The sequence below is a fragment of the Accipiter gentilis genome, chromosome 2, assembly GCF_929443795.1.
Source record: "Accipiter gentilis chromosome 2, bAccGen1.1, whole genome shotgun sequence".
NCBI classification, from domain to species: Eukaryota; Metazoa; Chordata; class Aves; order Accipitriformes; family Accipitridae; genus Astur; species Astur gentilis.
In genome coordinates, this window is record NC_064881.1 from 12054992 (window position 1) to 12078841 (window position 23850).

A 23850-nucleotide genomic window follows, 5' to 3' on the forward strand; every position below is an offset into this window, starting at 1 on the left:
GGTGGAAAAAACCAAACCCATGAAAAGGGGCGAAATATCTAATACACTCAACTGAAAAGAGTTGGTGGTGTTTAATTCCATGGATTATAGACAGTATGATTACCAGTGCTTGCTTGTTCAAAGGCAATCATGGAATTAATTGAAATTGCGATTCTAGAAAGAAAAGGGAAAATAGTGGTTTTTAAATAGTCTATCCTGTATTCTGAAATTATTTTCCTATATATCTCAACTGTGCATTTCCTACAAGGATTATAACACATGTATTTATGACAATTTAGAAGCCCAGAGAATTGCAAATTTGGGTAGCAGAAGACAAAGTAAAATGTGAAGTACAGCTTGCCCTGTCATATAAAAATAAACAAGTTCTGTAATGTTGCAACTCCAAACCAGAGAGCTTTATGGAATAAGTTGTGCATGGCATTTAGAGTAGCTGTGTGATACAGTCATGAGTTCCATCTACAAGAAAGAAAATCTGCAGGCAGTAATTTTACAAGTCAGTAGTCTGGTCTGCAAGAGAAGCAGCAATGATTTTGTTGCCTGTGAAGGAAGTGTAGTTTAGATGGGTGAAGAATCCATGTGCTCTTCTCTCAATGAACCCAAATAATTCCCGTTAAGTTTAACAAGAGATGAATGCAGGTTTTAGGAGGATTTAGACCACTTAGTCCATCATATTTAATGATTTCCTTTGCAGCATACACAGCATGAATGAAAAACTCTTGACATGAAATTCTGCCCACGTTTCCCTTTTCACGGTGCAATGGTGGAGACCAAGTCAGGAATCTGTGAGGACGTGGTAGATCAAAGAGGCGTAACTCCTCTCACTTGTGCACCGTAGTCTGGGACAGCCTTGAGTTCCATATGCGCCATGGCATATAGCCAGGGAGGGCAGGCTAGGCTTAGAGAGGGGACAAGTCTGGTGCCATCTTCTTTAGTGTAAAGCTACTGCCATGTGGCTGTTGTGGGTACTGTGGAATTGAAGTTCAGGAACTGAGAGATTCTCTGCAGCCTCAGGGCTGTTTTATAGAGAGCAGGAAGGATTTCTTACCTGGTCCTTAAAGAACAATGCCTTGAATCTTGACGCTTTGTAGGAGCGGTATGGCAACCACTTATAACACTTACCTTAAGAAATTCAGATCGGAAGGGATCTTTTAAGCCATCAGGTACAATTCCTTCCTACCACAGGCCTCTTTTCATAAGTTCTGCATCATAAACAGTTCAAGCTCCTCTAAAATGATCTTGGCAGGTTGCTTTATTTTCAGTTAATTGTTCCTCCTCATACTCTGATGTTTTACTATTTCTTATCTGCATAGCAGTTATTAATGAGAGTGGCTAACTCTCTCAAAAAATGACAAAACCACATTTTTTGTATGGTTCCTCCCTAATAAGAATAAGGTAGCTGATACTTCTGTACATGTATGGGTCCACTGTGCAAACTCATGTGAACTAGCTTTAAGCAAGCTAGGTCATCAGTGAAGGGCTGTCAAGAGCAGAGCGCTGTTCAGAAGCAGAATAAATAAATCTATTAGGAGCTCTGTACTCTGTCTTACGATCCAGTCTGCTGGTGCGTCTTCTGGTGCCAGCACATGATTATGTGAGACTAATTTCAGTTTCTTACTGTGATGCACAAAGGATTTATTTCCTGGCAACAGTCACCAAAGCTTATGTTATGACTGGTCCGGAAAAAAATTTTAAAAAAGCAATATGAGAGAAGAACAAGGCCACTGGCAACATTTTCTGGTTTGATCCTTCTTAAAAATAATTGTCATCGTTACCTTTTTAAAATAATAGTTCTGTCTTGTTTCACTCGAAAATCACTTCCCACCCTGCCTTTCTTGCAGCTGCTCAGTGACAGGCTGCATCGCTCCACTTCCTGATGCTCAGAAGACTTATCATGCAGTGGTTAATGTCATGCAGATCATTAGCACTTGATGCAGTTTGGTCATCCTAGTACCCACAGCACTAGGTTGGATGGTTTAACCAGATCTCACAGAAGCCCACAATCAGCAACTAGATACTGCATTTCCCATATGTAGTATGGGAACAGGGCTGTGTTCTACAGAGTTATTTCTGTAATGTTCATGATTTACTTTTATGCAGGGATATCCCTTCTCTTTTCCAAAGAATTGGTTATAAAGTAATTTCATGTTCTAAATCCAATCATTTTGCAAATGAGAATTTAGTTTAAACTTTCTAGGCTCATAGTAATTATCATTAATTTTAATACCTCACTTGTCTGCTGATATCGTAACCTTTAATTGTAAGTTAATGCTCTCTTTATCCAGTAGGGTCAAAGCTTTACATGTTACCTTTTGTCTAAAGAGCTTAAATGCACAGATGTTACTGATTTTAACCTTGTCTCACCCTAATGGTAGAATATCATGCTTACAATACTAATAAGGGAACAGAGGAAAATAAGGGAGACAATCTCACCGTGATCATACCACCAAAAAGAGAAGAACTGATTCTCTCATCATACTTATCCCAGCCTCCAGTTCAACTTTTCCATTGGTTAATGTTAAGTTTAAGAATTCTGTACAGAGATTTGGGAAAATCTCTGTAAGTGAACCAGCCCTGACAGTATGCTCTTCCTCATCATATCTGTTGCAGGTTGAGACTGGAGATCTGGGAGATGTATTCAAGATTCGGGTCTGCTGTGATGATGTGCTAGGCTTTGAGGGTTGGCATTTGAAGTCTTTTCACTTAGAAGAGATACATACAAAACGAGAACTGAACTTTGACTGCAACTGCTGGCTCTCTCTTAACAGAGAAGACAAGGAGCTAGTGAAAGAGTTCCCTGTGGTCAATGAAGACCAGAAAACTTTACCAGGTAAAAACACTGAGAAGATATAAATAATGTAAACTAACCTCTTGGGAAAAAAAAAAAAAAATCAATGCCACAGATATAATATAGCACTTTGTCTGGATTTGAACTCCTCAGTGGCTCTATTGTAACTGTCTTCATATATATACTGCAAAAATGCTGACTACTTAAGAAATTTTAATTTTCCAGTTAAGCTGCCTATTGGGTTTCACAGTTGCTAAATCTTCTGTGTGATTCGAAGTGTGCAAAACTGAACAATATAATTATACTTTTTAAAGATAAAGCACATGTTCAAAGCCATGGAAGTGATTTGTGGTAGACCTACTAATGAATTACTTAGCTTATATAATAGCTTTAGTTACTAACACAAGTATCAGAAGTAAGCCTCATTGTACAAAAAGTTTTCTATTTGTTTCTCCCTAAGGACTATTTTTTGATGTGCTGAGAGTTTTTGAGTATATTCAGAGATGCTCTTGGAACGTGAAGACCTATAGAAGTACTGCATTTGTTCAGAAAAGTTAGCAGTTACATATGAGATAAAAGTAATTAGAGACATGACCGCTTTTCTAAAGTTCCAGAAGTTCTGGTCCCTGAATACCTCAAAACCTTAGAAGGAACTATAGCATTACATTAGTTAAATGTTAGCTCAGCAGGACTGTGCATAAAAAATGACATTTGAAAAATTTTGGTTATTCTTTTTGTATGAGTATGAACATATATGCAATTTAATGATCCTTCTCAGAAGAAAATCCAATCTGACTGTAGAAGTGCATTTATACAGGAGCATTACAGAGACAACAAGTTTAGAGTTCCTGTCATGCACCTTAAATTAATAAATGCATTTTGTAAATTTTTAAACTTATATGTCATGTCATGCATCCAGATGCTATGCTACATCTGTCTCTGCTATTCTAATTTGCATAAAGTTTACATAGTGTCTTATTCTTTGTCCTATGATAGTTACTATCTACTGCAAAGATAATTCAGTTTCTAACAGTCCCTGAGCAAACTCAGATGAATTCTTATTTTCCAGACCTTGCACACTAAGATAGAATTGGGCTGAATTTGTCTAGAAATTAGTAGCTCTAAGCTGCATAAGTCTAAATTGTCCAAGTCCATTATCCTTCAAATTTCTAAGGAAATTAATGGAAAGTCTTCATTGAACTTAGCATGAAGAGATCAGATTCATAAAGAGTAACCTGACTATTTGAATCGCTGTGTAGCAGATTTTTTGGTAGCTGCAGAAATAAAAACAAGCAGTAGTCTTACTAAATACTCTGTGTTGCTGTTTTAAGTACACCTTGTACTTAGTCAGCTTTACTTAAACTTTTTTTCTTTTTGTACAGTCTATAAGTATGTTGTCTCTGTACATATTGGTGACCGCTGGGGAGCAGGAACTTTTGCAAATGTTTATATCACTCTCTATGGCAAAAGAGGGGACACAGGTGTGAGGAAACTTCATACATCTTTAGCAAAAGGAAGAAAATTTCAAAGGAATAAGGTAATGGCATGATAATGCTGTCTCACATTTGCAAATGTTAGCACTGCTGTGTCACCTAATGCCTACTCAGAATACATCTTGCTACAAATGGGCAAAAATTTGGAAACAGAATTTATCTCCCATATATTTGCAGTAGACCAATGCCAGTGTTATTTCCTTCCTGTACAAGAACATCCCCACATGATAATAAAGTCTCCACATGAGCACAGAGAAAGCAGATTACTGGGGAGAACCTCTGTGATCATGCTTCTTACTTCTTCTGTTTCAAATATAAGGCAGCACAAGTAGCAAAGAATTAAATGCACATAAAACCAGTGTTTCTAGATGACCAATAACAGTAAAATTCTTCTCTTTTGTACTAGGCTTTCCTATGAGAGGTTCATTCACTGAACACTGAAGTTTAATAAAGCTCACTACCAAGATGTACATTGTCAAGGAGAGTCTTAGATTTCTGTGAAATTATTTCATTAGACAATTACCACTTGGTAGGGTAAAAGTGGAATCGATAACAAACTGAGAGAATTTCTAAATTTCATTTCTGTGCATATCTCAGGGCTATGCCTATATACAGAAGATAACACCCTACAATAATTATTGTAATTTACCTTCATGCACAGATTTATTTCCTAAAATGTCTTAATTTAAAAATTTAATGATTTCTGCTTACAATCTGCTGTTGGGTCCTGATTATTGTTTGAAAAAAAAAATCAATATTTTTGTCTTATGAGAGTACTTTTAATATTAGTAGCAGAAAATCTACTTCTCCAATATTTTTATTTAAAAAGTAGCAGGGACAACCCATAGGGCTTTGGCAAGTACTACATTTTTTAGAAATCACTTTCCTAGTATCTTCTTTTTTAATTGCCCTGACATCTGGTTTAGGAAGTTCCTACTATTGAATTAATGTTTTATTGGGATGAGAGTGTTAATTATAATCGTAGACATTGCTGTTTAAAACTCCAGTTGTTCATAACCTTGTTGACCTTTATCGGTTACCATCACGTCCATCTGGCCCTAGGCTGGGCCATATACAGAACTCCTGGCTTTCTTACAAAACAAACAAGAATTTAGTGGGGCATATAATTTCTTTCTTTGCATTTCACATTTTTCCTTATCTTCTTGGTTTTGTTGTCCCTATTCTCATCCACTGATGCTTGTGTTTACTTCTCTTTTGTCTTACTCTGCCTTCTCCATTCTGCTTCCCTTCCCATCTCTCATCTTTTGCTCAGATTGTTCTCCACCTTGATCTTAACTTCCTCCCTTCTATTGCTTACTATTTTCTCCATTTGCTGTTTCCACAATTATTTTCATTTTGTAAGAAAAACAAAAAAGACAGGCTTTTCTGATTATTGGAGAAGAATTTAGAAGCTATCTTGGAGTGAACATACTCTTTAGAATTCTAGATTTTCTTTAGGACTATTAATATATCTCTAGGTTTGTATGATAAATTTTAGAAACTAGAAGTACCCTGAAAGATAGAAGTTTGATTAGAACCAAAATCTCATCAAAGCTATTTGACTCTGAGAAGTTGAGATATATGCATTTTAATGTAATATGAAATGATTGATGAAATGATCCATATTGTCCAAAGATCAAATGAAGTTACAATGCATCGTTAACGATGAATGTGGGTTTCAATGTTAGGTATAATCAGTGTGTGTTTTCTTAGATTCAGAGGGGAGATGTTGTGTTAAATATTAGAAAAAACCAGACACAAATTTTAAATCCTCAGCTGAATCCAGGACTACATTTTCCCTGAAGTTCAAGCCTATTTGGGTCCAATCTCTGTTTCATTAAATATTTCCCCTTTTTTGCAGGTGGATTCATTTCTGGTGGAAGCTGTTTCTCTGAGTCATTTGCAAAAAGTGGTCATAGGACATGATGGAGAAGGCTATGGGGCTGGGATGTACCTCAGGATGGTAACAGTCAAACAATCACAAGACTCAGACAAAGAATGGGTCTTCCCATTGTGGAACTGGCTTGATACTCATCTGGGATTATATGACACTGTTTGTGAGATTGCGACAGTTGGTAAGGTGTTCTGCAAAACTGGCCTGTCTGGGGTTTTGGAGGGTTTTTTTTGTTGTTTTGGTTTTGGTTTGGTTTTGATTTTGGTTTTGGTTTTGGTTTGTTTTTTTTTTTTAATTTGGCTACAGCTCTTTCAGATCTATATAGTATCTTTCTTTTATTGAAAATGTGAATTTTCAGTTTGATCTTACTATTAGAGCAAAACCACATCTGGTAAGGTCAAAGTTAAAAAAAATTCCATCTTGTCAATGTGTTGTGTATGGAACACTTGCATTCCATATTGATTACAGCACATTTCAATGAAATATTTAAAGCAGATTAGAGTTTGGGATATGTGTCTCATAGGGATAAGTAGCTTAAGTTTTATGTACCACTTTTCAGGTAGCTTAGGATATCATTTGAAATCCAGAGAAAAGTTACTTTAGTGAAATGAGCCTAGTCTTTATCTGTGGTATTATTCCACTGCACAAAGCAACAGTTCTGGTATGTTCAGTTTCTGCTCATTTCAAGCCTACTACGCCATAATTGTGCAAATCTAAACCTGGATGTATTTGGCAAAAGAACACTTACAGCGGAACTATTAGTCATTTAGAACTAGTAGAAAAGTTCCTTCCCTTCAATCCTGTGAAAACAATTCCATGTAAAGTAAATGAGCTACAAAAGTTTGTCCAGTGGTAGTAAAACAGCTTAAAAACATAAGGTATGATAGATATGCAAGTATTCAGTTGTGTGTTTTTTCTGAGATGTAGAAACTACATTTTACTGAGCTGTTCCATTCTGTTAAACCATTTTCATTTCCCATAGAATGGTTAAAAGAGAATGAAAATGAAGGATAACAGTAATTAATGAAGAAAAAGAGAGGGAGATAGTAATATTAATCTTTTGAGGATCTTGCAAATATTTTTGTGTGTTTATTATAGGTTTACCTGTCAGTCTCACACTATTACAGGACATACTGTATCGGTAGGTAAGATCTAGTTACAAGTGGAGTTCATTAGTACTATTCATTTTGCATTAGGTGCCTACACGCTACAGATGACTGGTGCTTCTAAATGACAAATTGGTTTTAGTAACATTGATTGCTTTTTTGAGAACAATTAATTAGAACTCTAAAAGGTGTCTGAATGTTCTCTTAGCAATTACTTCCAAACATGACAAGGAAAATACCTTGGCATCAAGAGAATACCTCTGAAACTAAATTTTAAACATGGAAAGAACATTAAGCTGTTAAATTCTTGGCAAAAAATATAATAAAGGTATTGATGTGTTTATTCTTAGTGGACTGTTGCTATAGATACAACATAACCTGCAAATAGAGCTTTGTTTGTGTACTGTAAAGGCTACGGTCCTGCTGTATTATGCCACTCGCTCATGCTGTTATCTTTCCTCTTTCTCTTTGATAATTTTTAAAGGTAGAAGATTGACTTCTAGTCCTAAACTGCCTGAAATCAACAGGAAGTCATCAGGTCTCTGGATAATGGACATCACCGGATCTGACTTGAGCGATGAAGAGGATCCAATATGCCTTTCTTTTATCTTCTACGGCAACCTGAGTCACAAAAAGCTGCCACTTCTAGTTACCGGAAAAGCAATTCAGATCAAAGTACTTCAACCTTTCTCTATTGAAAGAAAAGCCTAAGAATTATGTAGCCAATAACCCACTTAATTCTGAGATATATTGTTTCTTTAAACTAAACTACCAAATTGATTTTTAAGTCCTCTGGGTAGTTTGGCACAGGTCGTCATTTTTGTTTGTAGGTAGTAACACTGTCACTTGAACAGTGGTTTTTGAATGAGCAGATTCTCCTGATGTCTCATACTGAGAATGCTTAAGTGAGCAAATTGGTCCCTTGGTACATATCACAGTATATATCATGCTGCAGGTACTGATTTACAGGTTTTGTTGATCTCACAAAAGTAATTTGTAAACATACACTATGCCATGGGATACTATAGAGCTTTTGGGGCCAATGATGAAGAAGGAAGAAGCATAAATGAGATGAAACTTACAGAAAGTTCTTTTTTCTCTGTCACGTAATTTATTCATGCCTGCCACCACATTTCACCAGGCTGCCTTTTCTTGAATGGTTTCTCTCTTTTTTTGCCTGTCATTATCACTGCTTTTCCTCTTGATCTGCTCATTTTTACCCATAAGTTTTCTCCTTCTTTATTCATTTCTTCTGCCCTTCCATCTTTTGTCTTCACTTCCTCCTATTACCCACTAACTGAAATATTAAGAAGTGTTTGAGGTCCACATTCATTGAATTTAGCCTGCTTCTTTTCCCAATGCTCTTACTTCCGTCTTGTAGCTATAATTCCTTTCCAGTGCCAACGCTGCGTGGCTGTTACACTTTTCTGGTTTTGCTCTCCATGAAAGACCACTTCAGTAGAACTTGGAACTGACCCAAAGGCAAACACTGCAGACACTTCTACAGGCTCAGGAAATCCCTGAGCCACAAAGTGCTGGAAGCTAGGACAATATTCAAGGGAAGTCTGACTACTACTTTTCCTGTTCTTGTACTGCTTCTTCCATCCTTCTGTTATCCTTTGTGGGTTTTGAGGAAATGGTTGATGCCTGTGAGAAAAATGATTTTGAACCTTGATTGGTTCCTCAGCCTTAGTTTTAACCTTGATCAGTTCATCCTGCAGCTGCAGAAACAAATATAAGGCAGGACTGAGGGAATGGGAGCAAGGGGGCAGACAGGGAAGTGGGAACTTCACAAGCCAGCTTTGCATCAGAGAAATATGTCCATGAAGCCATGTCCTGAAAGATGTTTCTTCAGAATTGACTGCTGGAACTGCGGAAGCAGGTAGCAAGAGAAAATCAGGAAAAAAAAAGAAGGGGTGAAAAGAGCCCTGAAAAAAACCCAAAAGAGTGAGTGAAAATATGTTAGTTTTTGTTTGGGAATTCATCAGAAAGCAGCCTTGGAGTTGTGAATGAAAAAACTGTTTCCTGGTTCTTCTTCCTACTAGTCAGGTAAATTGAACTTAATGATTGAGCTAAAGAAATAATTGGCTGTTTTTTGATGTTCCTCTTTTCTTTAATGGAAGAAGAGGAACTAAGCAGAGTAGCTTAGGCCATAAACATCACCCAAAATGAGGAGTATCCAGAAGGTTTTCCTAAGTGATTTCCAAGAACCTCTGGTAGATATAAAGCAATAGTATGGAATTGGAAGTGCCCTGTCAGAGGAAAGGCTGAAGTCAGGTCACATGCACTTCTACTAGCTGGGGAGTATTTGAAATGAAAGAGCAAGGGAAAGAATATGAGAAGTAGAGAATAGGAAGAGGAACAGATAACTTCTGGTTTCTCCCTTCTTTCCCTTACAGGGAAAAATTATTGTTTTAAAACCAATAATTATCTATTGGTTAAAGAACAATAGTTATCTAAGGTCTCCTCTACTTTCACTTAAGCAATGGTATGTCACAGAGATGTGGTACTATTCCCTGTAGAACTAGAAGATTTTTTCTCAAGCATGAATGCAAGAAGAGGGAGAATTTTATGGACAGCTTCTATATGAAAACATGATGTAGGGTAAAGATGGAGGATCTCTTGGATCTTTCCTCAAAATCAGATTAATTCTTCAAATTTATGGTTAATTGCACTGTTGTTATATTACAAGTTGGAAGAAACATTTCTAATAGTGTTCAAAATTTTTAAAATTGACTAAAGTTTCTGTGCCTGCAAATAATCTACTGAATCAGCGCAATATATGTGAACACTGTGCCTTGTTCTGTGTACAAATTTCAGCAGTGACTGCCATCACTCATTTCCTGATATCAAACATCAAGCATTCCATCTCCACGTTCACATTAGAAAGGGGAAAAATCATAGCAGTTATACATCTGCCCCAATTCTTTAACTACTGAAGTTTGTTCAACTGTTGCATACAGTTGTCAACTACATTTGATCTGGCACAATTAGAATGAGATCCATTAATCTTTTCTTTTTCCTAACATAGGATGAACTGGCAGATATTGGCTCAATATACAAAGTCCAAGTAACTGGCCCACATAGCGAGCTAAAACAGCCATGGCACTTGGATTTACTGCATATGAAGCACACAGGCACAAAGGAAAAGATGTATTTAGCTTTTGACTGCTGGTTCAACCCTAATGAAGACAAATGTGTGGAACTGCCAGCTCTCTATGCAGATCAGGAGCCTTTGCCTGGTAAGCCAAGTCTTTTTTTGTCACTGGGGTCAGCATCTGTCACTGGAATAGCAGTGTATCTCTCTTGGTCCTGAAATATTGTGTGAGGATTTCCACAAGAATTTCACATTAAGGAATATGATGGTTTTGCACATGCATTTATCACAAAATAAAGCTGAGAAAACAGAAATCATTGGTATCAGGATTATGAAAGATGATGTAACTGCTGACACCAAACATAGAATTTGGTTTCTTTCATGTTAGTTATCTTACAGTTTTAGCTCTTGATTATTTATTTTCTCTTCAAATTAATGCTATGTTAACTGAAGGTGTGTACAAAATATAATCTACTGTGTGATATAACCTAAATCTTCTTATTCACAAAGAAATTTATGTAACATAGAAACGTAGTAAACTTTTAAGAATGAAAGAATTGTGAAGACCCCTTAGAAAACAGAGATAGAATTTTTAAAATGTCTTACAATCAGCCAGCAAAGAGAATTTCAATTGCACTAGTGTTTTATTGATGTTGATGAGAAATTTATAGTACAGCAAGTAATATTCCACAGAAAATATATAAGTTGCATGTTTCTCTGCTGTTAGTAACACATGGAATTGTATGATGCCAGAGAGATAATAAAGTGATTTCTCCCACCCCCCTAGGAATATGGAGAGGAACAACCAATTGCATACTGATAACTTGATCACTAGCTATTTAAGAACAGGCTCCCCATCTATCCAGCTCATTAGAATAAAGAGGATGGATGGGGATAGTAAAGATCATATATTGAAGATTTTAGTGACGGTTAAGAGGTTTATTGCTAGAGGCTATGGTACAAAGAATATTCTGCTTAAACAGAAACTAATATAAAAAAATGGAAGCAGCCCAGAAAAAGGAATAAAATATTCCATGTGAACTTTTGCACACTATTCTCTAAGGAGATTTTCCTAAATATTTCATCCCATTTAAACTTGAAACTCGAACAAATAAAACACTGAAGACCTTTTAAATCTCTGGTTTTGTATGGGTTTGTATAACTTTAAACAATTAGTAGCCTTGTATTCACTTACTGAAAAAATCTTGGGTTTAGTGTTTTGATCCATCTGATTCAAAATTACATTGGATGTTGGATGTAATATATTCAGGATGTACAATCATGAATACAGTAAATCTAGAGTTTGTTAAAAAGCTCTATTTCCCCAATTTATTTATGAAAAAATGGGGAAAATTTTAAGTATCAGTAATTATTATCAGAATTCAAATTGCTAAATGTTTACATATAAAAAGTCCAGAAATTCAAACAAAAAAATTTTCTAGAATACATCCCTCAAAGCCTCTATTATGCTAAGAACCAAATGGCAATACTGTCAGACAGCACTATCCAGACCTGTAAAGCAATACAGTTTTGAGGTATATTAGAAAATTAAGTTGTTTTTCTTGGAAATTTTCCAGGAAAAAGATGTGTGTATACACTCCCTTAAAAATTATTCCACAGATGGCTAGTAACTACTAACCTAGGAAGTTTCTCACAAGTAATTTTGTGGATTCCAGTGATCTACAACTGGAAGTGTTAATATCAGTTTTAGCATTCGTAGCCCCAATACTAATTCAGTCTAAAATTTCTGTCAGCTTCTTCCTTGAATTACAGTTTGATTACTAGAGACAAAGAAAAATTTTCATTTTTATGTGTTTGCTTTCATTATTGCTTTGAAAGCGACATCCATTTATGGAGATGTCTTTAATGAACATCTTGATAGAATAAACTCAAATAAAGACAAAAGAACAATTTTGAAAGATATTGATCATTGCTATCCCCACACAATGAAAACAACAGGCATATAACTTCATAGTAAGCAAAGTAAATGCTAAAAACTAAGCATCCAAATAAACAGTAACCTTTACCAGGAATGTCAATTGCCTGGTTGTAATGAAGACAATACTAATATAATTACTTCTGTTCTAAACTAAGTAATTCCATGAGATTTAGCAAGGCAAAAATACATATATATGCGAAATTGTAATCTTCAGGAAAATTGCAATTCCTTTGTTAAAAGCGGTGGCCAGTCCCAATTTTTTCCTGCATCTACAAACACATTTGTTCCATGTTTTTTCATCTTTTTCTGAGCATTGATGTATCCTCTGTCCATGTCTGCTTCATAGCCCACCTCATCTGGTGGGGCATGAGGATGATTTTTCAAGCCCAGTAAATCCCATCACAGTTATCAGCTATCATTGAATCTATTATTAATAATTAAAAACAAATAAATGAACAAAAAATAAGCAAAATTTAAACGGGAACCTCTGAAATTGCTTTTTTTTAATATCTGTAGAAATATTTCTTCTTAAAAGTGAGTGCCCAAGCCCAGACTGTAGGTAACTTCCCAGATACAATTATATTAAAAAAGCAAGGTCAAATGATTCTGTTGCATAATTTCATTAGGTTCTGTGGGATTATCTCAGAACTGAATTTGTATTCTGGATATTAGCTAGTATCACAGAAGCAAATTGTTTTTTTTATTTCTTTTCTTTAGTCTGTCCATCTCAGTGTTTGTGAGCACATTATTTTAGTCTATCTGTGTCATGGGTAAAATTATTTATCATGCATCTTTTTGGACTTTGTGTTAAAGGACATTGATTAATTTTTTTTATGAATTCTGAGCTAATTCTGTGATAATTCTGTGCAGGACATTGATATGCATATTAACACACTGGGACAAAGTCATTGCACACAATAACAATTAACTTTTTTAGAAATTCTTGCTGTTAGATTCCACATTTCTTGACGATTTCTAGATAATTTCTTGATGATTTTTAGAATGTCATTATTTGTGACTGCAGTTGAAGGCACACACCAAGAGTTATATAGCAATAGGAGCTGTAAGAAGCTACAGTAAAACCTTTGCATTATGTAGCTGTTGAAGTAACTATTGAAGATCAATGTTACCTTTTCTTTACTAAAGGACTTTTAATACCATTTGTGAACTGGCCTCTTCTTCTGGACATTAGGCTCCTGCAACAGATAAAGTGTTTTTTTTTCTGGAGTCTACTGACAACTTGCTCCTCCTCCCTCCCCCAGTTGAGTCTGTTGACGTAAGAACATGAAGAATTTAAGTGTTTAATATTTGTAGTGAGAAACATCTGTATTATCAAACATATTGATCTTTATTAAAAATCACCCAACTTTATGTTTTTGTAGTTAATAGATAAAGTATAACATTTCCACTGCTTTGTTAATCATAATAGATTAGTATTATGTAGTAGTGTACCATGACGTGTTTGAGCATGGAGTAGTAGCTGTTCACTACATGATACTTAACTTTGCCAGATACAATGCAGTCCAGAATCTCATATTTATCAAATAATTCCTTTTTCATTAAAGTTAATGGTAAGTCTCATGTTGTTTTCCAACTGAAAGTAGTTTAGAGATGCTTCAGCTAATGTAGTCTTTTGACATACTAGGCTTATTAGCTCAAGCATGGTATCAAACTCACACAAACCAGGCTGGCTCAGGTGTAGAGCTGAAGTGAATCATGCCGCTGCTTACTTTTACTGATTCAAATTCCTGTTCACTCAGGCATCTCTCTACTACACTCTGTTGCACAGGTTAGATGAACTCTGTACTTTTGACTAGATTAATAAGATCAGATATTCAACTGGCATAAACTGATTTGCTCCACTGTCTTGAGGGTTATTAGCTGTGTGGCTATATCAACTGAGGATCTTGTCCCGAACCTTTAATTTCACAGAAAGGATGATTTTAATTTTTTGAGGCTTCTTATGTGATAAATTAGCAGGGTTAGGCATCAAATTTATTTTTCCGCCTTTTTTTTTTTTTTGCCATAGAACCAAACTAACATTTAAAAAATATCCCTCCCTACTCTACTTGCCTTTGATTCTTAGTTGCCTAACTTTCATTTAAAAAACCCCCTGCTTTAATGGGGAAATATGACAATAACCTCTGGAATACTCATTTCCCATATTGCCTTTTTCTATTTATTTTACTATTTTGTAGAGTAGAACTTCTGCAGAAGCCTATGAAAAAGTCCCTGTCAGCTATATACAGCACCCTACCCTGCCCCATTTGCACACCACCTGTACTGTCTTATCTTTCCATGGTGAACCCGACAAGCTACAGAGGAGAGCAGAAACAGAAGAGGTCTTGGGAGCTCCAACAGAAGAGGAGTTCATTTCATAGTTCATTTCTTCCCCCACAGATTTTCTTACTGTTTCCCCCCCTATTGGAAAAATTACCTGCACTGCCTGATTTCTTTACAAAGCTAAAATCACAATGGTGTAAAAGGTTTAACTATATCTCTGACATTCAGAAAGGATGTGATTGTATCATTTAAACTGTTCACCCTTGAAAGGCTATTGAGAGTTCTTTGGGCAAATGTTACTGAATTATCACAATAAATTATATTTGAATACATAGTACATAGTAAATTCAACAACCACAAAGGCAAATTCAAAGCAACACCTTCTGTCCTATCTTTAATTCATGTTTTTCCCCTTTTTAATGAGCATTAGGTGATTGCTTTCAGTTTCACACCATGTTGGCTTACATCTGAAACAGAGCTTTTATAAATAGGATTGGGAAGAGACAAAGAATGGCAAGGTTGAACAGAACATCTTATTTTAGTAGATTTTTGTTGTTGGGGTAGGTTGTTCAACTGAGAGTCAGAATGGTCCCGAACTCACCCTTAAACTTTTACTCCATTTCCCAGCACCTCTTTTGTGTTATGCCTTCCTTTGTAGGGGTTCCTTTGTATATTTTTACTTCACTTATATAGTGGAAGTCCTTTCTCTGATCTAAAACCTTTGAAAATTAATGGAAATATTTGCTGTGACTACATAGAGCCTTAAATTATGCATCAATAGATTCAGCAGATTCCACTGAAAATACTGACTCAGCAAAAACATTAGATATGTTTCTAATTTTCAGTGTATATCTCATTTGAATACTACTCGTGTGATTAAAGCTAAGCTTGTGAATAAGTATATTAATGATTCTGGACCACAGCAGTAAAGATGATTGTGAGCACTGTGATTTCTAATCCGCCCTACATGAGTGATCGAATCAGTGGACCAAACTCTTCCAATCTTATTCACACAAGTAGCCTTTTGACTTGCAATGAATCTGCAAGGACCAAGGTATATAAGCAAGGCAATCCTCTACATGATTAACACAGAATCCTACCTTCATAACCTAACTCCTCTAAAAGCAAAAATGCAATTGGCTAAATGCCAAAGACTCACCTAGATAGCTCATATACTTTCAACTATCTGGATCTCCAGCAAGGGCAAGTCTGTGTAGCTATGCTAACTTTCATGCATCTATGTTGTCTTTCACCTGGCAGTGCATATTTAACTGCCTCAAAGAAAAGGTTGACATACATTAGGGCCCCAGTCTAGGAAATCTCTCAGTTTACCTCTTATCACCAAACATGAGTGATGTCATCAATTACAAGCACTTTCCCAACTCTTGATTTAAATGATTAAAAAAAAGTAAAAAATCCCAGAGGAGGTCCCTGAAGTAAAGTAAATAGTGCTGCAGTGAAATAAAGTTACTTTTCAGAAAACAGAGTTTCTCAGATGTCATCCCCATGTAGTAAAAGATGAAGAGAAACAAAGATATTTCAGAAGTTTATTGCAATGAGCACACCTTTATTAGTGGACTGATACAGCCCTTATTATTTAATGAATCCTTTTAGATACTAATTTTTCAATCAGTATGCAAGCCTACCCTTTAGAACCCTTGTTCCCGTTATGTGACCTTTTTATTTTAGACATGTAAAGAAATAGCTATATGTCACAGTATTTGAAATCAGGCCTTTTGATTATAACACTCAATATGAATAGCACCAACTTGTGAAAAGAGCTGTAAGAAAAGCTTAAAAATAAATATCCTCAGAACACTTTTTTTTTCCCTCCCTGTTTTCCTATCACCTACGCATGAAAACAAATGACAGCCTTAGCTTCTGGGTTCTAACAATCATTCTCAAACATACCAGAAATTTCTCTTAATTATATCTTTTTAAAGGATGTATGGTTTGGTTAAATTGGGCTGTTTCTATCTTGGAATAAATTTGATTCAAGAAGCAAACCATACTGAAAATATCAGATGTTTCCAGGATATGTACTTAGATATTTGTGTATCCTGTGATGTATTTTAGACTGAAATACGTATTTCAGACTTGAATAATGTGTATTTCAGTGCTCTCTGGCTTGTATTGTCAATTGTGAGACAGAAAGTGCTTCTTAGTTTCTCCTCGGTTTCATGTCTGTCTGAAGCTCCATTTCCCTTCTTTGCACACATGTGTTTCCTGGGAAGGCAGGCGTTGTACAGCCAGCCAGGTCCCAGGTAGGGACAAGCAGCATAGCGAGGCTAGAAGACTTTCTCCAGCATGTAACTGTCACATAGTCTAGATGTTGTCGATGTCTGCTTTACTGTACCAGTGATGAAAGCTGTGGGAGTTGGGGCTGAATAGTTTGGAGTAGTCAAAGATAGCTCAGTACTGGTAAAATGTTGGATTTTAAGGGTGCTCAGTCCTTAAAAAAAAAAAAAATCAGTCTTTTTGCGCTTTACAGTGGATAAAAATGTTTTCCTCCTTCAGAAAAAAATTAGAAAGTTGTGTTTTACAAACCTGTGTTTCTGCAAGATTATAGCTTTTTTTCTTAGGCTGAAGTAATGATGTTTGGGGTTGGAAGCAGACACCATCTAAGTTTAGACTTCTAACTTTTAGTGTCTATCCCTAGAATATATGGGAACGCATCATAGGAGTTTTCTACTGCACCTGCCTTTCCCTGGTGACTACCTAAGGTTCATATTCCTAATACAGCCACCAACACGAGATTCCTAAAGTGACAGCACCAGCATTATACAAATGAGTACAGATTTATTATTGCAGTCTGAGTAAGAGCAGACTTATAACACTAGCAAGAAAAAAACCCCAACCCCCCAAAATGCCTTCCTATTTTTTTCTGGGCTCCTTCTTGTTAAAGTGATACTCTAAAACCATGATTATTGAGATTGTGACCTGCTTCTGTTTAAGTGTTTCCTTGTTCTTTGTTTCCATGATAAACTCAGGGGCTAAAATAGGTAATTTTAAAAAATGAACATATGAGTTTTCCATGAAGTTTGTTTGGAATTAATGCAATCTGGTCTCGTCTGCATCACTCCCTTGTGTATTGTGTCAGAAAGAGGCAAGGAAGCAGAAGCTTCACAGAGCAGGCATAGGTGTCTCTTCTAATCTCTATACTATGACCACAGCTGAGAAAATCAGGAATGCTTTCCCTGAAACTCAAATTTCACTTAGCTGATCTGTATTTGTGGGTTATTATATAGTACATGGCAGGTTCTTTGGAGACTAATACAAACTGTGAGGAGGTTTTTCTATTTATGTATTAAAGTTGATGTTGAATGAATTTTTAATTCATTATTTCTGTTTCACATGAACATGCTTTAACTCAAGAACATTGTAATAGTATTACTGTCTGACTAGTGGGAAAGCTTGATAGTCTTGATGTGTTCATTCATTGGGAGATAACTGCGTGAGTTTAAAGCTAAGGCAATCAGGTCCCAGAGTTTTTCTAAGCCACTTCATAAGTATAGACTCCCATTTCATTTCAAGAAGAAAAAAATAGGCAGAGGGGAAAGGAAGAAACAAAGAACTATGAGTAAATAGTCTTAGAAAGCAGAACTCAGACTTTCCAAATAGCACATAAACATGAAGTATTTCTTAGAAAGGAATTTCCTACCTTAGGGGGAAGCGGGCAGTACACAAGAGAGAGAGATCCTGTGCCCCAAGCAGCAGCCACTAGTGCTGATTTTCTGGGATTGGTGTCAGAGCAGAACAAATCTGTATTCTGCAGATTGCCGAACAGGGAGTTATGCGGCAGGAATGTGTCTTGGTTATGTATGTCACCAGGACTGAAGAGAACTATACTCCTTGTTCTGTGGCACGGTATGGGATTTGGATGACATTTGCGATGGTTTATACCAGGGATTGGTACATAATGCAGGTGTTGGACAAGAAGACAAGGAATAAGTTCTCCTGCTGACTTTTTGGTTTTGTATGTGTATTTTTTCTGAAGTTGTGGAATATGCAATCCATTTGCACACGGGAGACTTGAAGAAAGCGGATGCCACTGGTGAGGCTTATCTTTGTATACAAGGACAAAGGAGTGACTCTGGGAAACGATGGCTTAACTCGAGAAACAGCCTGATCACTTTTGCTAGAGGGCAGGTAAAACAATGAGGAAAAATGTAACTGAATCTGTGAGTGTCTTTTTGTCAGAACTTATGGTTACATAAAGCTTTTCATGGACAGAGTATCAAAAATACTTATGTTTTATATTCCATATAGACATAATTTTCTCATGCCATGAAGAGGTGATTGTCTCCATAGGTAACATTGCTTTTAAGCATCACCAGCATTGTGCAACAGTGAAACAGTTAAGTTGACAAAGTATGAGCTGGACTAAATATAGGCTAAAAGTTCTATTTTAATATTGCAGACTTTTAAGGCCAGGGAGGTATCAGTGCTTTGTTAAAATATGCCAGATTGATAGAACTGATAACATTTCTGTAGGATATCTTGCCTTTTTACCTGCATTAGACCATGACCTTTTCTTGTTAACTTTTCCGAACACTAATGTCAGTGTTCCAAGCAGAGTTTTATTTTTTCATATTTCCAATTCTTCCATCCACTTACTGCTTTTTGAGGCTTAAAGGGCTTTTCCTAGAAGGGTAATACCTGAAGTAGTTATTGGCATAAGAGCAAAGTAACTAAAACAAATTTCAGATCAAAAGAAAATGTCTAGCTGATACTTTACTAGACCCCACAGTTTGCCCTGAGTTTAGGTTTGGAAGATCTTTTAATTTTTGTTTTAAGGGAATCATAAAATCATTGTGAAGTACATAGGAATCCACTTTTGGGGAGGGCAGAAGAGAGTATTTCATTATTGCCAGCCAACCCAGATTAGTTTGTTCTCTGATGTAGAAATCTAGAGATCTCTGCTTGCAATATGCTTCATTTATTCCTTAAACGTGCCTCTGTTTATTTTATCTGCTTTTCTTTTCACTTCTAAAGATTCTAGAAGGCACAATGGTTTCTGTATGAACACCAAACTAAACCTTTGTTAGTCATTACGTCCTCTGTATTCCTGTATTTTCTCTCTCCATTGTGGAAGAGAATATGTGTGCCCAATGTCATATTTGTCAAGAACTGATCAAACTGCTATCTCAGACTTCACAAAATAAATCTGAAAATAATAATGACAGGATAGTAGGGCTTACCTGGCTTTAAGGAGTAATATAGGAAATTTTATAGATTAATCTTTTGGGTGATATAGATAATAGTTATTTACAATCTATCTTAAAGATAATACCTTAGAGAAATCTGAACAGCAAGACTGCTTGCTACAATGGATAAGGTATCAGTACAGACTGAAAGAGGGGCTGATTCCTGTTTCTTTCAAAAAACTGAACTGTCCTGAGCTTTTCTTTTTATTCTTTATTTTGTAAGTTTGTATGTTAAATTTTCTTTAAGAATAAAACTTGTAGAAAAAAATATGTGAACAATACAATTGACTTCTGTGAATACTCACTCCAATGGAAATATAACTCATCTGCAAATTCACAAGAATTTTTTCTGTATAATCCAGATTCTGTGGCAGTTTTTGAATGGACCTGCTCAAGAGGCTAAATCCTTCGTCTGCCTTTCTATACCCTGGGCTATAGAACCCTAATCTTTTTCTTATGGAAAAGATTTTGAGTAACAACTGTTTAGGTATTCAGTCTCTCAGTTTTCTTTACTCCAACTTGCCCTCAAATGCCTAATTCTCTGTTTTTAGTCTTTGCTCTTTTTTTCTAGATGATTCCCATGATCGGTATGGTTCTCACAGGTAGCATGAATTTTTGTATGTCATTTTACTTGGCAGCAACTATGGGAACAATACAACATTTTTAATGTTTGGTTTCAAACCTTCAAATTGGTCCACAAATTTGTCTTCAAATTGCTCTTTCATCCCAGCCTTTCCAAGACAACTACTTCTGTCTACAACAGGATAGCTTACAAATTCACAATAAATAAAACAGTCTTAATCATGGAGATTTTATTCTACAGCTGGTTTCCCAAAAGAGTAGATAAATCCATTCATGAACAGTATGTTCCAAACCTTGTTTCTTCAGGCCCAGTTCAAAAAAGCCAACAAATACACCCTTTAAGCAATGTGTGTCCCCAGTGTCAGTGTGCATACTTATGTGAGCTTTCCCACCAATTATGAAGGAAGATGACTGTGCAAACTTGAATATGCAAGAAGGTGAATATATTACAAAGATTTACAGTAGGGAAACAAGGGAAGATTTCTTGAAGTTTATTCATCATGCAAGTCTGTTGTATGTGGAAAATTTGACCTATTATAGAGACAGCTTCAGTGAAAAATCCTTATCCCAATAGCATAGTGATTGAAACCTTCCCAGACACTATTCATTTCATTCCCATTTACCTGCCTAATTCCTACTAAATTAACTGTGAATTTTAGTGAAAATGAAATTCCTCCAGATTTTCAGAATTATTAGACAACTATTGTTCATGAGTTTCATTGGGAGTTAGGTTCTGGATCAAAGTAACTTTCAACACAAGTAGTAATTGATCTGATTTGGTTATTTCAGTACATGACAGTACTAGAAATGAGCACTTTAGTGCTAGTGCGTGTATCTGATGTTTCCAAAATTACTTCCTATTAAATACAGCAGCATTTTGAAATTCATAATATTAACTGGATCAGGAAATATCAGTTGTAGCATGTAAAGTTTAATTATGAACTCAAAGACAACAGAATGGCATAAACAAGATAAATTTGCTTCCACTGAGATACAAAACAATGACCAGCCACACAAGGCTAAACTGATAAATATTCAAAACAGATACATATTAGTTTAACTAAAATATTATTTTGATTATTTTCATATTGCAGGTGGATGTTTTCAAAATCAAAGCAGTATACCTTGGCAAGTTGAACAAAGTTCTTGTTGGATTTAAGAGTCTAAAAAAAGGTCAGCATTTTTTTCAGTTAACGTGTGTTAATAGTAATGTGGATTATCAGATTTAGGAGATCCTAGAACTTCTGAAATGTCTTAAATTTAAGATTAAAAATCACAATTTTTTTAAAGTTCTAGAAAATTTGAAATTGCTCTCCATTTTCTGCAGATCATTATTTCTGTTGGACTATACACATGAAGTATTCAGCTTGGTTTTACTAAAATGTGCAAAGGATTCCTAGGAAATGTGACAATGTAAAATGGTAAAATAAAATTATATGTGAAAATTTTCTCCATAAAAGTTATTATGTATTTATGAGTAGAGTCAACAAAGCTTTTGTTTTTCAGGAAGCAATATGACATCATTTTGCAAATTTTGACATGTTTTTCTTCCTCTCCATGTTTAGATGATGGACATTTCATTTTAAAAGAGAATTTTTTTTCAGGACTAAACCCTTCTAAGATAAGAACAGAAAATCAGTTCATCATATTGGGAAGTGGTACATGGAAGAAAGACTGTTCTGGCCTCACAGTTTTTTTGCTTCTAACCCATGAGAAATACATTCTTTTCTAAGGGATTCTGCATACGTGAGCTTGAGTGGCAGATAAAAAGGCGGCACTTCCTGCAATATTTTTTCTTGTCTTCCTTCTGACTCCACAGTAGCTGTTGGAGCTAAAGAAAATTACTTACTTCTTAAAAATAAATAGCAACAGCAAAGAGCATCATTAATTGATATTTTATTCAATACTTTGGCTACAATTTTGGCCCATTGTTTTTAGAGGCAACAGGGCAGAGATGTTACAGATATCCTACTTCTGCAGATAATGTTGATACTGGAAATAAGATTGTTCCAGAGCATGATAAGCTGAGTCTTTTGTTCTTTTTTGTTTATCAAAAAACCAATACTATAAGATGATGTAGGTTAAACTCAGACTCAGAAAAACTGATTTGGAGACTATTATTTCCTATGTATTTCCTAGATAGTAACATTAAAAGGAATGATCAAACTTTCATTGACTTCACCAAGACTTGGAGTATAACCAAGTTTCCCAAGTCTCAGAGATCTGAGGTTTCAAATGCTTTGTTTCCAGACAATCAACACAATGGTCTCAATCAAGAGAAAACCTTCAGCTGAAGTTTGTGCCTTATTAGATAGCATAGAAACTCACCAGAAAAAAAGTTGTGTGTTGAGTGGATTTTCTGATGGCTAATGTGGTAGAAATCCTGATCCTTTTTCCTTTAGGACATGGGTGATACCATTTCTGTGGGGGACTTCTTATGTCTAGAGATCTCATACAGAAGCCGTTCCACCAATAGATCATTAAATCAAATCTATCCCTATGTTTAATTTCACAAGATCTGTAAAAACTTTAAGACTTCTTCACTTTGTTGAATATTTTGGAGTGTAGGGGAACAGACAGAAACACATATACACAGAGCCAATATATTTTCAGTCTTATTTCCTTAAGAAGTGCAGCAAAAGAAAACATTTTATTGATTTTCTAAAGATAGAAACTTATGACTGCATACACAGAACGTTTTGTTGCTTAAAGTGTATAAATTAACAATGTCCTGTTTATTTTCAATCAGATGAGTGGTTCTTGGAAAAAATTGTTATACAAGAAGTACTCTACCCTTTTTCTGCACATGTTTTTATTCACAATGACTGGATCAATAAAGGCTCAAGGACAGATTTTGTAGAAGTGGCAATTCCGCTCAAAGGTAATACCAGCAGAAATGTCCTTCATTTGCATGCATCACTACTGCATGGCAGAGCGGAGCAGAGCAGAACAGAACCAGTACAAAGCTACTTCACAATGTGGGCAGAACTGAGCATTGATGGTGGCCTGGTTTCAGCTGGGGTAGAGTCAATTGTCTTCCCAGTAGCTGGTACAGTGCTATGTTTTGAGTTCAGGATGAGAAGAATGTTGATAACACACGGATGTTTTCAGTTGTTGCTCCGTAGTGTTTAGACTGAAGTCAAGGATTTTTCAGCTTCTCATGCCCAGCCAGCAAGAAGGCTGGAGGGGCACAAGAAGTTGGGAGGGGACACAGCCAGGGCACCTGACCCAAAGTGGCCAACAGGGTATTCCATACCATGTGATGTCATGCCCAGTATATAAACTGGGAAGAGTGGGGGCGGGGGGATCACTGCTCAGGGATTAACTGGGCCTTGATCGGTCGGTGGTGAGCAATTGCACTGCACATCATTTGTATATTCCAATCCTTTTTTCATTACTGCTGTCACTTTATTAGTGTTATCATTATCGTGATCAGTTTCTTCTTTTTATAGTCTATTAAACCG

At 35.9% G+C, this 23850-nt stretch overlaps 1 protein-coding gene across 1 annotated transcript in view; it reads left to right on the forward strand.

Moving 5' to 3' along the window:
- Positions 1-23850, forward strand: part of RP1 (RP1 axonemal microtubule associated) — a 186985-nt gene that overhangs the window by 111781 nt on the left and 51354 nt on the right. The window contains exons 34-41 of the mRNA XM_049828448.1: positions 2608-2827; positions 4168-4322; positions 6140-6353; positions 7763-7953; positions 10310-10520; positions 18595-18746; positions 21481-21559; positions 23136-23267. Of these exons, the coding sequence (XP_049684405.1) occupies positions 2608-2827; positions 4168-4322; positions 6140-6353; positions 7763-7953; positions 10310-10520; positions 18595-18746; positions 21481-21559; positions 23136-23267 (1354 nt within the window). The remainder of the gene's footprint in view (positions 1-2607; positions 2828-4167; positions 4323-6139; positions 6354-7762; positions 7954-10309; positions 10521-18594; positions 18747-21480; positions 21560-23135; positions 23268-23850) is intronic.